The 14496-nt window shown below is 37.2% G+C and overlaps 1 protein-coding gene and 1 pseudogene across 2 annotated transcripts in view; one reads left to right on the forward strand and one right to left on the reverse strand.

Moving 5' to 3' along the window:
* Wdr70 (WD repeat domain 70) overlaps window positions 1–14496 on the forward strand; it is a 214400-nt gene that overhangs the window by 119686 nt on the left and 80218 nt on the right. For both annotated transcript variants that reach the window (XM_070041066.1, XM_070041067.1), the window contains one exon: window positions 7855–8029. In XM_070041066.1, coding sequence (XP_069897167.1) covers window positions 7855–8029 — 175 coding nt within the window. The remainder of the gene's footprint in view (window positions 1–7854; window positions 8030–14496) is intronic.
* Window positions 5654–6336, reverse strand: LOC138840660 (small ribosomal subunit protein eS8-like; annotated as a pseudogene).

Raw genomic sequence — 14496 nt, forward strand, 5'->3', positions numbered from 1 at the left:
TGCTTCTAATTATAGCAATTCAGGAGGCTGAGATCTGATAATTAGAGTTCTAAGTCATCCCAGGGAGGAAAGTCTATGAGACTTTTATCTCCAATTAACCACCAAAACCCATAAGTGGAGCTGTGGTTCAGGTGGAGTGCAAAAGCTAAGGGATAGCCCCTAGGCCCCACAGGATCAAGCACACATACAAAAAAAATGAACTTGTATCCAGGGCTGGGGATATAGCTCAGAGGTAGAACACTTGCTTAGAATATGTTCAATCTCAGTATTTCCAAACAAAAAAATGAAAAGAGGAGGGAGGGAAAGGGGGAAGGACAGAAAGAGACAGACACAGAGACAGTGACACACAGAGACACACTCGCAGTCAGAAAGAGAGAGAGAAGTTGTAATGAGAATAAGTTGTTGTCAAAATTTAAGAGTAATAAAATAGATATCTTATTAGAAGATTTGAATAGGTACTTCGCCAGAGAAGAGAAATGAATGATAGAAAATCATCAACATGTAGAAAAATCCTCAACATCACTATTTACTTTGAAAACATAATTTAAAATCATAATACTTGACTACTACACACATATTAGAATGACTTTAAAACAACCAATGATTCAAGTTCTGATACGGATGGGAAACACTTGGCATGCTCATTTATTGCTAGAGCAGAGTGAAAAAATGAATAACTAGTTTGAAAAACAGTTCCTTATAGGGCTGGGAAGGTGGCTCAGTGGTAGAGTGCTTGCCTTGCATGCCTGAGACCCTGGGTTCCATTCCTCAGTACCACATGAGCAAAAAGAAAAAAGCCGGAAGTGATGCCGTGGCTCAAGTGGTAGAGCACTAGCATTGAGCTGAAGAGCTGAGGGACAGCGCCCAGGCCCAGAGTTCAGGCCCCATGACCGGACCCCCCCCCCCAAAAAAAAAATAAAAATAGTTAAAAAACAAAAAAAAAAAAACCAGTTCCTTATAAACATATGCTTCCCATGTAACCAGATAAATTGAAACTGCAAACAACTGCAATTCTTTCATTTGGTGAATGGATAAACAAAGTGTGGTAATCTATATACAACTCAAATACATTATAATGTGTTAAAGAAACCAGACACAAAAGACCACATATTGTATAATTAAAATTAGATTCAATTCTGGAAATAGCATAACTGCAGTTATCTATCTGCCCTCCCTCCTCCTACCCCTCTTTCTTACTAATAAATCTAGTTCTAGTCACTCCAGAACTGGTTTGGTGATTCTTGGGACATCAAGAAACAGGGAACCTTATATTTTTTTGCATTGACAAGATTTTGCTTGTATTCCAACTATCATATCCAGATGATTGGCAGAAGGAGGAAGTAAGATGGCTGTAAAGAAGAGTCTGCAACCTTAGTAAAGACTTCCTCGAAATCTTATAACTTCCTTGATTTACACTCCATTTAGTCAAAATGTTATTGTCATAGTTCATCCCGTCTAGCTGCAAGGGATCTAGGAAATAGCAAAGAAAAGACAATAGCCTTTGGAGCATTTGGCTAGCAGTCTCTGTCTTGTTCTTGATAGTCTGTCTCCTAAAGTGCCTTTTAATACTGAGCAAGGTGTCATTTCTTTTTTTCAGGTGTTTTAAATTTTAGAGTTTCAGAGTGCATGCTGTTTTTGGTGCACTATTCTCAAACTCTTACTTGAGCTTACATTTTGCTTCTCACTGCTTCATAAAATAACTTTGATTAGTATAATCTTTTTTTTTTTTTTCAGGCAGTTTCCCTATGTAGCCCAGGCTGACTTCAAACTAACAGTACTCATTCTTCACCTCCCAAGGTGTGCACTACCATACTCAGCTCTTACATTTCTAATATGAGCTGAATTTTGGTGATGTTAAAATGTGGATGATGTCCCAAGTAAGCTTAGGGGAAGACATGCAAAAATTATTTAAACTTATAACTTTAGGTTTCCATCCCAAATATTTGACTGCCTCAGAGAAAATACCATGGTTTTGTTTTTGTTTTGTTGTTGGTCCAGTCTTGGGGCTTAAAGTCAGGGCATGGGCATTGTCCCTAAGCTTTTTTGCTCAAGGATAGCTAGCACTCTACCACTGGACCCACAGTTTTACTTTTGTGTTTTTGGTGCTTAATTGGAGGTGACTCATGGATTTCCCTGCTGGGGCTGGCTTTGAACTGTGATCCTCAGATCTCAGCCTCTTGAGTAGCTACGATTACAAAGCTTTAAAGAAGACAAAAGCTAAACCTCAACAACAGAAACAAAGCTAAACCTGTCAAGGAGATCTTCTTATAAAATGAGTGGGTGTTTATATGTGTAATTATAATTACCTGAGGAAAACAAATTTTAGTTTTGTTCATTTTCAAGATTGTTTAAACAATTATGCAAGTTGTTTGTATTTTTATGTTTTTGAATCAGTTTATCTAATTTTTTCCTCCCCCCCACCCTGCTGCAATTTGGTGGGGATTTCAGTGAATCTAAAGATCAACATAGAGGGAATCGAAATATTAATAATATTAATAATATTAAAGCCATGAATGTACATCTTCTCACTTATGTAGATCCTTTCTCTCAGAAATGGTTTGTAATTTTCAGTTTACAAATGCGACATACTGATTGCACTTTTTTAAAAAGAGATTTTACATTTACTCATGATTGGTTTTATTTTTATGATGTCAATATTTAATTTGGTTGCTAGTCAGAAAAAATATTGCTTTACTACTAAACATGTTAGTTCTAGAAGCATTTTGTCTCTTGTTGGAATTTATTTATTTTTGGTAGTACCAGGTATAGCCTTCTGTTTGAGCCAGGCCTCCAGCCTAGGATTTTTTTATATTGATGATTATGTAGTCTCTTAAGAAAGACAATTTTATTTCTTCTTTCTAATTTCTAAGCCTTTCTTTTTTTGGGGGGGGGTCTGGTTGGGGGGCCTGAACTCTGGGCCTGGGAATAACAAAACAAAACAAAAAAAAGCTTTTGGGATGGTCACTGATGGCTCATGCCTATAATCCTAGCTACTCAGGAGGTTGCAATCTGTCCTGATTCAAGCCAGCCCAGACTGGAAACAAAACCAACCAGTTTTTAGTTTCTCTACTGGTTATTTTGTTGGTTTCTGTTTGGATCATTTGTATTTTTACTATTTCCTTCCTCTGCTTGCTTTGGGTTTATTTTCCATTTCTTTTTCATTATCCCTGCTTTCTTTTTTGGCCAGTCCTGGGGCTTGAATTCAGGACCTGGTATTGTCCCTGAACTCCTTTTGCTCAAGGCTAGCAGTCTACCACTGGAGCCACAGCTCCACTTCTGGCTTTTTCTGTATATGTGGTACTGAGGAATCAAACCCAGGGCTTCAGGCATGCTAGTCAAGCACTTTACCACTAAGCCACATTCCCAGCCCTTTATCTCTACTTTCACAAGGTTACATTTCTAGTAATTGATTTGAGGACTTTTTCCCTCCCCTACTAAATGTCATTCTGTATTTTTTATGTTTTTGGTTCTTCTTTAGCTGAATATCATGACTTTTGATATTATTTTCATAATTATTGGATTGAAAATATTTTTAACATCCCTTATGATTTTTCTCTTGAATCCTTGATTCTTGGATTTTTAGAAGTTCTTTACTGTATTTCTAAATATTTGAGCTAGGACATTTGTTATTAATTGCTTATTTATTATTTATTTACTTAGTTTTTGCCAGTTCTATGTCTTGAACTTAGGACCTAGACACTCTCCTTGAGTTTTGGGTTTTTTTGCTCAAGGATAGCACTCTACCTCTTGAATCACAGCTCCAGTTGTGGCTTTTGGTGGTTAATTGGAGGTAAAAATTCTGCCCAGGTTGCCTTTGAACCATGATCCTCAGATCTTAGTGTCCTGAGTAGCTAGAATTACAGGCATGAGCCATCAGTACCCAGCTTTTAAATTTTGATAGAGTACACTGTCTGATTTGAGCTATTTTAAATTGTTTAGTTTTCTTTTATGATCCAGAATATGCCTGTCTTGATGAATGTTCAGTACGCAGTAGAAACAAAATGTTCATCTACTTGTCCAATAAAGTGCTTTATAAATGTTAATTAGCTCATATTGGTTGGAATGTTTTTCAGACCTTTGTATACATATTCATTTTGGGGAATGGAGGAGTCCTTTTCTCTGTCAGTTAATGAGAGGCAAGTCCCTAAGTGTATAGCCACATAAATTTGTGATTTCATCTTTTCTATTATATTTGCTTTTGTATTTTGAAGTCTTACTGTTGGGGACATTTATATTTAGGATTGTTATGTCTCTTGAGCAAGTGACTATTCATGAAAAACAGTTTGCCTTTGGTTAGATTCCTTGTTTTGAAGTTTACTTTTGTCTGACATTAGTATGGTCACTCCAGGGTTTTGAAAATTGTTTATGTAAGGATGTGACTCAAGTGATAGAATAACTGTCTAGCAACTGCAGTGACCTGAGTTCAAACATTAGCACTGTGAAAAAATAAGTTTATCTTTACTCTTTCTGTCCTTTTGCTCTCTCTTTCCGTTTATCTACCTATCCAATCTGTAGAATTATCTATACAATAAAATATTCTGTATGAGTCTTGCTTTTTATCTAACCCAATGTAATCATCTTGACCTTTCAAATTAGGGTTTTAGGCCATTCCTAACAAATGGAGTTATCTATTTTTTCTGTTTTACTAGAACTTTGCATATGTTTTATCTCTGTCATTACACATGTCATCAACATCATTTTCTATGATCATATGCACATAGCTATTGAGGCTTTGTGATCCTCTCCTAAGAATATCCTCCTTTGGTCTCACTGTGTGAATGTCTGGAATCCTTTATCATGTCCAAGTGTATTTTTTTCTTTTACTATCCAGTGTGTTCACTTGTAGATTTATAGGCACATTCTAGTTACAACAAACAAGGGAAACTATGCAACTTATGTTCCTTTGGGTCCAGCTCACTTCACTTAGTATAGTTTTTTCCAAGTCTTTCAATTTCCTTATGAATGATACAATATCATTCTTTCTGATCGGGCCACAAAGTTCTGTTGTGTACATATACTGCATTTTCTTGATCAACTTGTCTACTGAAGGGCATCTGGGTTGATTCCATGTCTTGGCTATGGTAAGCAATGCTATAATGAACATGATTGCGCGCTGGTAGCTTTAGTGTAACCTTGTTTATGGTCTATTGGATAAATGCCCAGGAGTGGGATTGCTGGGTCATAGGGAAGCTCTATGTTTTGAGGACCCTCCATAGTGCTTTAAATGGTTTTTATTCTGCCCTCCCTTAGTGGCATTGCTTCTTTCTCTAAACTGTACGAGGGTATTCTGTTCCTACCCCAGATCTAGACTATTGTGACTTATTTCTTGCTGAGAAAGCTCAGGGGCAGCCAGAGGCACTAGGTCTTTGTCTTGACCCTAGATCAGGACATCTATCTTTTTTAATAATTTATTTTCAGTATGTTTTCTGGTACAGGTTATAGAGAACATATAGCATATGTAACTAATTTATAACTTAATGAATGATGTAGATGTTCAGTAGTTCTACCAAGCAGGATATGTAGTCAGAAGACTTTAGGAGCCATTGTCCTAGAGGGTATTAACTAATCAATACCTCTAATAGGTTTTTTTTTTTTTTTAAAGAGCAAAAAAAAAAGCACCTTTATTACATGAGTTAAGAATGGTGGATGACTTTTATTTGCCTTTCTGGGCCTTGATCTTCCTCAAGATAGAATTCCAGCTCCTTTCCTTCTAGAACATAGTCATCTGCTGGGCCACACTGGCCTGGTCTTGCAATGTAGACAAGAAGATTCAACTGCTGAACTCCTCCAAAACACTGCAGATTTTGGCATTCTTTTTCCTTTGATCATATTTCTTTTGAATTTTCTTGGATTGCTTTTTGTTTAAAATCTCTTCCTCTTTCAGGAGTCAGCCTGGCTCTCTTCTTGCAGCTCCCAGGCAGTGAATAGTAGAATTCTACCACAGTTGGTACGATGTGCTGTTGATGGAGTTTTTCATCAGGACCAGCTCGTTATTGGGTGCATTGTAGACAGCATCAATGATTTTTTTTTTTTTTCACCAGTCCTAAAGCTTGAACTCAGGGCCTAGGCACTATGTTTGAGCCTCTGTGATCAAGGCTGCGTCAATCATTCTTGTTCTACCAGCACAACATTCAGAGGCCCAGCAAAAGTTGCCCTCATCCAGCCTCAGAACCCAGAACTTCTTGTTGCCTCCTTGAACATGGACTGTGTGTATGTGACGGGGGCCAATCTTAGTGTTGGCTACAAGGCATCTTAGCTCCTACTCCCGCTTTTTGTGACAGGACTTCCTTCCACCCCCTTGTGGTGCTTGTGCCATTTGTCCTGAGAAATGCCCATTGCTTGGCACTTGGCTGGAAAGAGCATCTTTAATAGATTTGAAGAACAGTTTGCCACTTGCTTTTTGATTTGATGATGGCACAATACAGATGTTTTCTCTTTTATTTCCATGAGTATCTTTACTTATTAGTTGAGAATGTTTTATAGTATATACTTTGGTTGTTTTTTTTTTTTTTGTTTGTTTGTTTTTTGGGTCTGGTCGTGGGGCCTGAACTCTGGGCCTGGGCACTGTCCCTCAGCTCTTCAGCTCAAGGCTAGCACTCTACCACTTGAGCCACAGTGCCACTTCTGGCTTTTTTCTTTTTGCTTATGTGGTGCTGAGGAATAGAACCCAGGGCCTCAGGCATGCAAGACAAGCGCTCTACCGCTGAGCCACCTTCACAGCCCCTGGTATTTTTTTTTCTTTTTAAGTATATTTAACTCAGTACCGGTGGTACCTGTGATCTTAGTTATCTGAAAGGTGAGATTGGGGAGATTGCAGTTTGAGGCCAGTGTGGACATATCACACACACACACACACACACACACACAGCAGTTTGAGGCCAGTGTGGACATATCACACACACACACACACACACACACACACACACACACACACACACACACACACACACACACACACACACACACACACACACACACACACACACACACACACACACACACACACACACACACACACACACACACACACACACACACACACACTGAACAGAAAAAGTTAAGCAGGGCAGGGGACATACCTGAAGTGGTAGAATGCTTGCTTATATGCACAAGGTCCTGACTTCAATCCCCAGTACTGCAAAAAAAAAAAAAAATCAAGATACTCTTTATAGATACCTATTTACTATTATAGGGTAAACATTAAACTGCTTTTTGTTATTGTTTTTGTTGTTGTTTTGTTTTTTTGCCAGTTGTGGGGCTTGAACGCTGGGCATGGGCGCTGTCCCTGAGCTCTTCAGCTCAAGGCTAATGCTCTACCACTTGAGCAACAGCACCATTTCTAGTTTTCTTGTGGTTAAAAGAGTCTCATGGACTTTCCTGCCTGGGCTGGCTTTGAAAGGCAATCCTCAGCTCTGAGCCTTCTGAGTAGCTAGGATTACAGGTGTGAGCCACCAGCACCCAGCTAGACTGTCGTTTTTTTTTTTAATTGTGAGAATACCGTACAGAGGAGGGAGTTACAATTACATGGGCAAGATAAAGAGTACATTTCTTACCAAGCATTGTTGCCTCCTCTTTGTTTACCCTTCCCATCCCTACCCATACTCCCTGTTCCCTCCACCCGATCCTCCCCCCCCCCTTCACCAAACATAACGACTTGTACATCTCACTGTTGCAATGCATCCACCTGTATCCCTAGTTAAACGATTTGTTTTTTCCCTTCCCCTCCACAAATTATACCAACATCAAATACAGTGAAAGCATAGGTTATACCATGGGGGAGGGACATACAAAACAACAAAGAAATCATCTTATAGCTAGACTGGTTTTTATAAATGAAATCTTTTTTTGTTTTAGGACTGTGAGAATATGGGAAGTTGAAAATCCAAAGAAGCAGAAGAGTGTTTTTAAACCAAGGACAATGCAGGGAAAAAAAGTCATCCCTACTACATGTACATACAGTAGAGATGGAAACCTCATAGCAGCTGCCTGCCAGAATGGAAGCATACAGATCTGGGATCGAAATTTGACTGTAAGTTATAAATCATTTTTCTGTAGAAGATGGTTACCTTATAAAGATTAAAATCATGTTAAAATATCATGAAGATCTAGTTCCAGAGTTTCAGACGTAATTTGAACTTCAGTGTTAGTTGACCAAACATTGAGATTTTTGCAGCAAACAACATTTCAGCAAATATTATAGCTCACTACTTTTTAGTGCAAATTAGATTTCGATTAAGAATAAAAAAGTTAAAAAGTGCAATGCAATCTTTATATATCTTTATTTTTACAGTGAAGAGTTTCACATAAAATGGAGAACGTAAAGCAGAGAATTAGAAAATGTCCTTTAAGAGATGTAAAAAACTCATAAAAATACCTAATATCACCTTTCATTTTTTTCCAGTTATGTGTACAGTCATTTAAGTAATATTTGTGCTATATTCTCTTCCATAACATTCTATTTCAATAAGTTTCAGATTTTCCCATTAGAGTTTCAAACTGTGATACTCAGCTTTCAGCCTCCTAGTAGTTAGGACTATAGGTGTGAACCATCAGTCCTGGCTCCTGCCTTCTCTAATTAAGATTGTTCAAATTGTTAATTCAGTAAATATTTGTTAAAATATATTAAATATCATGCACTATTGTAGGTGTTGATAATGCTTAACAAAACTGCTACTTTTGTGGACTTAACCTTCTAGTTTTAAAATTTATAAAAATAATTCTTGCTGGGTGCTGGTAGCTGATGCCTGTAATCCTAGCTACTCAGGAGGCTGAGATCTGATGATCATGGTTCAGAGCCATCCCAGGTAGGAAAATCTGTGAGACTCTTTATCTCCAATTAACCAGCAGAAAACTGGAAGTGGAACTGTGGCTCAAATGGTAGAGTACTTACCTTGAACTGAAATTGCTCAGGGACAGCGCACAGACCCAGAGTTCAATCCCCTCAACCCACAAAAATATAAATTAAATTCTCTGTTCAGCTTTGTTCCTCAGACATTTGGATTTTGAAAGAGATGCTAGGAAACAATTGTCTTTTCAGGGAGTTGAGGTAAAGTTGGTTATTTGAAATAAGGTAAGAAGCAATGATAGAGGAAAATTCATGCTGATAATGTTGGAAATATCTTTGGCATTTTCTGTTTGCCAGATATTTTTATTTCTGTTTTCATATTCACTATAAACCTCATAAAACTTCATAACAGCACAGAGATTTTAAAACTCCTTTGAATTGTAAACTGAGTTTTAACTAAACAATAAATCTTTTAGTAACTGGCTTTCCTCGTCTCTGACTGCTGTTGACTTAAACATAGAAATTTTCAAACATGTAATGTTCTTTCTTTTTTTTTATAATTTTTTCTCTTTTTAATTTTATTTCTCTTATTTATAGTTTATGTGGTACTGAAGAATCGAACCTAGGGCCTTGTGCATGCTAGGCAAGCACTCTACCACTAAGCCACATTCCCAGTCCCTCTTTTTTTGTGTTTTTCTTTAAAACCAAACAAACAACATAGTTTTCTTGTGTAGGTTTAATAGTGGTGTTTTGGGCATAGTGCATATATATGTGCATTTCTCTTCAAACCCATGTATTTTTTTTTTAACTGCAGCAACTTTATTTATTTATTTTTTTAATTTTTTTAAATTTTTTATTGTAAAGATATAGTTACATGAGCAAGGCAATGAGTACATTTCCTATTGAGCATTGTTACCCCCTCCATTGTTTTCCCCCTACCATCCCTTCCCTCCCTATCTTCCCCAAGGTTCTTTTTTTTTTTTAATTGTGGTTAAGTGATTACATAATTTCCCAAATTTCACAGTATTGTGGAATAATGATGCTCATTTAAAGTCACAAGTTTATTCTAACTTTCCTGGAGCAAATTGTCTATCACAGTCTTTAACATAACGGTGTACACTATACACCATACATGTGATCAGCAGCAAAACCCATGTATTTTTATAAAGTTGAATATAGTTATTGAAGATTGAGCTTGTATAGCTCAATGAATATCTTGTAATCCCTTATAATCTTGTAATTTTTAGGAAATATAGTTATATGAATGCCATTTTTCAAGAAAGTATTTTCTGGAAGTGGCGCTGTAGCTCAAGTGGTAGAGCGCTCGCCTTGAGCTGAAGAGCTGAGGGACAGCGCCCAGGCCCAGAGTTCAAGCCCCACGACCGACAAAAAAAAAAAAAAAGAAAGTATTTTCTAAGCCTAACTACAGTTTTTACTTCTCTTAGAATTTAATAACATATTAATTATAGTTTATTATACCACATTCAATTTGTTATACTCTATTCCTATTTGCATATTAAAATGTGTAAGCTAGAAATAAACTGAAAAAATTTTTGGCTAGAATGCAACTTGATCTAAAAACATTTAAAAAATCAGAATCATTTCAGCAATTAAAATAATCATACTTTTTTAGTTTATTGTAAGCATTATGTTTGATAATGTTTGACTCTTCTCAACATAGCAGGTTTCCATTTCATTAATTCCTTCTGTGGCACTGGGGAGTCAAACTCAGGACCTCAAACTTGCTAGGCAGACACCTTACTACTTGAGTCACACCTCCAGACCTTTTGACTTTAGTTATGTTTCTTGTAGAGTATCATGGTTTTGGGGATGACAGGCATGGACTGACTGCTCAACTTTTTTGTTGAGTTAGGGTCTTGCTTACTTTTTCCCATGCTAACTTCCAACTAAGATCTTCCTAAATCTTTGTATCCTAACTAGTTGAGGGCTACTTAAGCTAATTTATTAGGCTACTTACAGATTTTGTAGGATGAAGCTTGGGCCTTTTCTTTCATATCCCATTATCATTACTGTCATCATCATCATCATCATCATCATCATCATCATCATCATCATCATTTTAGTGCAATACTCTACAAATGAGACCATGTGATGTTTGCCTTTCTTGAGCTTGACTTACCTCACTCACCTCTGTAATTATTAATTTACAGAATAAATTTGCATTTACTGAGTCCAGGCAACATTTTATGCACTTTACATATTTATTTATGTACCATATTTAAAGCACTTTAATATTTCAGTTAATCCTCTTCACCTCCTTACGGTGTAAATGTTATTAGTCTCATAGATAAGAAAATCCAGACACAAAGCTTTGAGTTGCCTACCCAAGATTACAGTTATTATAGTGCAAGCATTGGAGTTTAATCTTAGTTTTATTTAAGAGTATATACTAAAAACCAAAATACTATGGCATATGTACTAAATTTAGCTTACTACTTGTTTTTGTTGTGTTGAGTGTTTTGAGACAGTCTTGCTACATAGCTTAGGCTGAATTTTGGCTTAAGATCCTCTTGGCTTAGCTTGTATCATCTGCTTTGTTTTGAACACCCCTCCTCCATCCCCCACCCCAATCCCTTCCCCTGGTCCTGGGGCTTGAACTCAGAGCTTAGGCACTGTCCCTGGCATTCTTTTGCTCAAGGCTAGTGCTCTACCACTTGAGCCATAGCTCTATTTTCTGAGTACCTTATTGGACATAAGAGTCTCATGGACTTTACTGTTTGGGTTGGCTTTGAACCATGATCCTTAGATCTCAGCTCCTCAGAGGTAGGATCACTGGCATGAGCCACTACCTGGCTTGTTTAGTTTGATTTTTATGACAATGATATATATTTTAAAAATGTTTATCTTTTTCTATGGCTTTTGTAATAAATTACCACAAACTTAATGGTTTCAAAGAAGACAGAAGCTTTTGTCTTATACTGCTGTAGAGTATATATCTCATTGAGCTGAAATCAGGGTGTTGGCTATGTCCTTTTTTCTGAGACCCCTCGGGATGTGTGTGTGTCAACTTGATTGCTCTTTGGGCTACTAGAAGCTACCCCCTATTCCTTTGCTCATAGTTCATCCCCTTTGTCTGTCTTCAAACCTGCAAGAGTGAGTTAAGTCCTTTTCACATTGTAACATTATGACCTTCTTTTTTGTTCCCTTTGGCTTTTTTTATTTATTTTTTTTCGGTCGTGGGGCACTGTCCCTCAGTTTTTCAACTCAAGGTTAGCGCTCTACCACTTAAGCCACCGTGCCACTTCTGGCATTTTCTGCTTATGTGGTGCTGAGGAATCAAACCCAGGGCCTCATGCATAGAAGGCAAGCACTCTACCACCGAGCCAGTTTCCCAGCCTCCCTTTGACATTTTTAAAGAAGACTTGTGATGGCACTGAATGTCCCTAATTTAAGATCAATTGATTAGGAACATTAATTCTGTTTGAAACTTCAGTGCCCTTTTGCCATTAGAGCTTATGAAAGGTTCCAGGAAGAAGAATGTGGAGATCTTTGAAAGCATTTTTCTGCTTAACATAATAGTTTTTAAAAAATCAAAATAAACATTCATAATGTGAAAATTATATGAGATTTATATTTCAGCACCTGTGAAATTCAGTAGAATAGTTTTATTCATTCATTTGTACTGTTTATAGCTGCTTTTACTTTAGTTTGGCAGAGATGAGTAGTTGCTACAGATTATATAATCCTCATAGCCTAAGATATCTGCATCTTGTCTTTTTTTTTTTTTTTAAAGGATTGTGAGCTGTGTGCTGTTGGCTCATGCCTGTAACCCTAGCTACTCAGGAGGCTGAGATCTGTTGATCACAGTTCAAAGCCAGCCCGGGCAGGAAAGTTTGTAAGACTCTTATCTCCAATAAACCACCAGAAAAAAGGAAGTGGTGCTGTAGCTCAAGTGGTAGAGGGCTAGCCTTGAGCTGAATTGCTGAGGGACAGTGCCCAGACCCAGAGTTCAAGCCCTATGACCAATAAAAACAAACAAACAAAAAAGATTGTGACTCCTAGCTAAATACTAATAAACAGATATTTGTGGAAGTTCTTTAACATGAAATATAGAGACTAAAGCAGAGTAGATAATTAAGGGGAGAGAGGGAAAATGTAGAAAACTGAAGACATTTCCAGAAAAGAAAATCCTATAATTTTGAGAAAGGTAGATAGAGAGGGGAGAAGGGAGAAAAGGTAGGAGGGAGAAAGGGAGAGATGGAGTAAGGAGAAAGAAGAAGAAGAATAAAGGAAGAGGAAAAGTAGTAAAAGAAGGGGAGGAGGAGACCAGAAAGAGGGACAAGAGGATGAGGGGATAAGACAGGAGGAAAGTGGAGAGATGAGGAAAGGTGAGGGAAGCCCTTTTGGCTAATTTTCTCTCACATTTGAGCAACTGTTTTAGCAACTCTAGAAAGGAGAGCAGAAAGTAGGGAGATAATACTGTCATAAAATTTAATACATATCCTACAAAGTTGACAAAATAAGAGATAGGGAAGAATGATGAAAGGGGTGACAGTAAAGATATGTTGTATTCATAAATTGATTTTTTGAATAGTAACTGTTACTACTTAAAGATGAGAATAAATGAAAAAGAAAGGAGAGAAGAATACTATAAAACAGTGTAAACATTTACAGATCAATAGAGAGCTTTGGAAAATAAGTAGATGATAACAGGGGAGGGAAACCATGAGACTTTTTAAAATCTAGAAAAATAGATATATAGTTGAGGTAATCTATAAAGTAGAAAGAGAGTGGGGAAGGGAGAAGAAAGGGGAAAGGAGATGGGAATAGGAGAATTAAAAGGGTTAATTCAAAAGTTCTAGAAGGAGAAAATGTTGGTGGCTAGGAAAGGATGGAACTAGATAAGAAATCTCCCCCCGCCCTCCAAAAGTCTAGAAGCCCAGTTAGAAAATGTCCATTTCAAGAAAACTGACAATAACAGATGCTAGAGGGGATGTGGTCAAAAGGGAATGCTACTACACTGTTGGTGGGAATGTAAACTTGTTCAACCACTCTGTAAAGCTGTATGGAGGTTCCCTATGTGATCCAGCAATCCTATCCTGGGCATCTATCTAATTAACCATAAACTAGGCTACATTAAAGCCACCAGCAAACCGTGTTCATTGTAGCATTGTTTACCATAGCCAAGATATAGATCAACCCAGATGCCCCTCAGTGGATGAATAGATCAAGAAAATACACAATAGAATTCTATGGTTCCATCAAAAAAAATGATATTACCCTATTTGTAAGAAAATGGAAAGATTTGGAAAAAATTGTATTAAGCAAAGTAAGCCAGACCCAAAGAAACAGGCTTCATAGTTTCCCTCATTTGTAGTAATTAGAATGTGCCTATAAATCTACAAGTATACCCAATGAATAGTAAAAGACAAATAATTACACTTGGACATGATTAATTAAATAGCAGTCTAAACATTCACATAGTGAGAACAAAGGAAAATATTCTTAGGAGAAGAACACAAGGGCTCAATAGCTATGTGCATATGATCATATAAAATGATGTTTATCAAATGGAGAACATTATTGACTTTCTGCAATCAGTGGCCATCTTAAAGATTTTAATATCTCTCGGATGTACTTCCTCAATTTCATTTTTCTTGCCTTTTGGTCTTCCCCAATTTCCTCTAACCTGTGTTGGATGTCCTGACCCTCTTCTGTTGGTCCAGTGTGATATATCTAGCCCTAATTTA

This window comes from Dipodomys merriami, unplaced genomic scaffold, assembly GCF_024711535.1.
Source record: "Dipodomys merriami isolate MVZ:Mamm:240054 unplaced genomic scaffold, mDipMer1.0.p SCAF_30, whole genome shotgun sequence".
NCBI lineage: Eukaryota > Metazoa > Chordata > Mammalia > Rodentia > Heteromyidae > Dipodomys > Dipodomys merriami.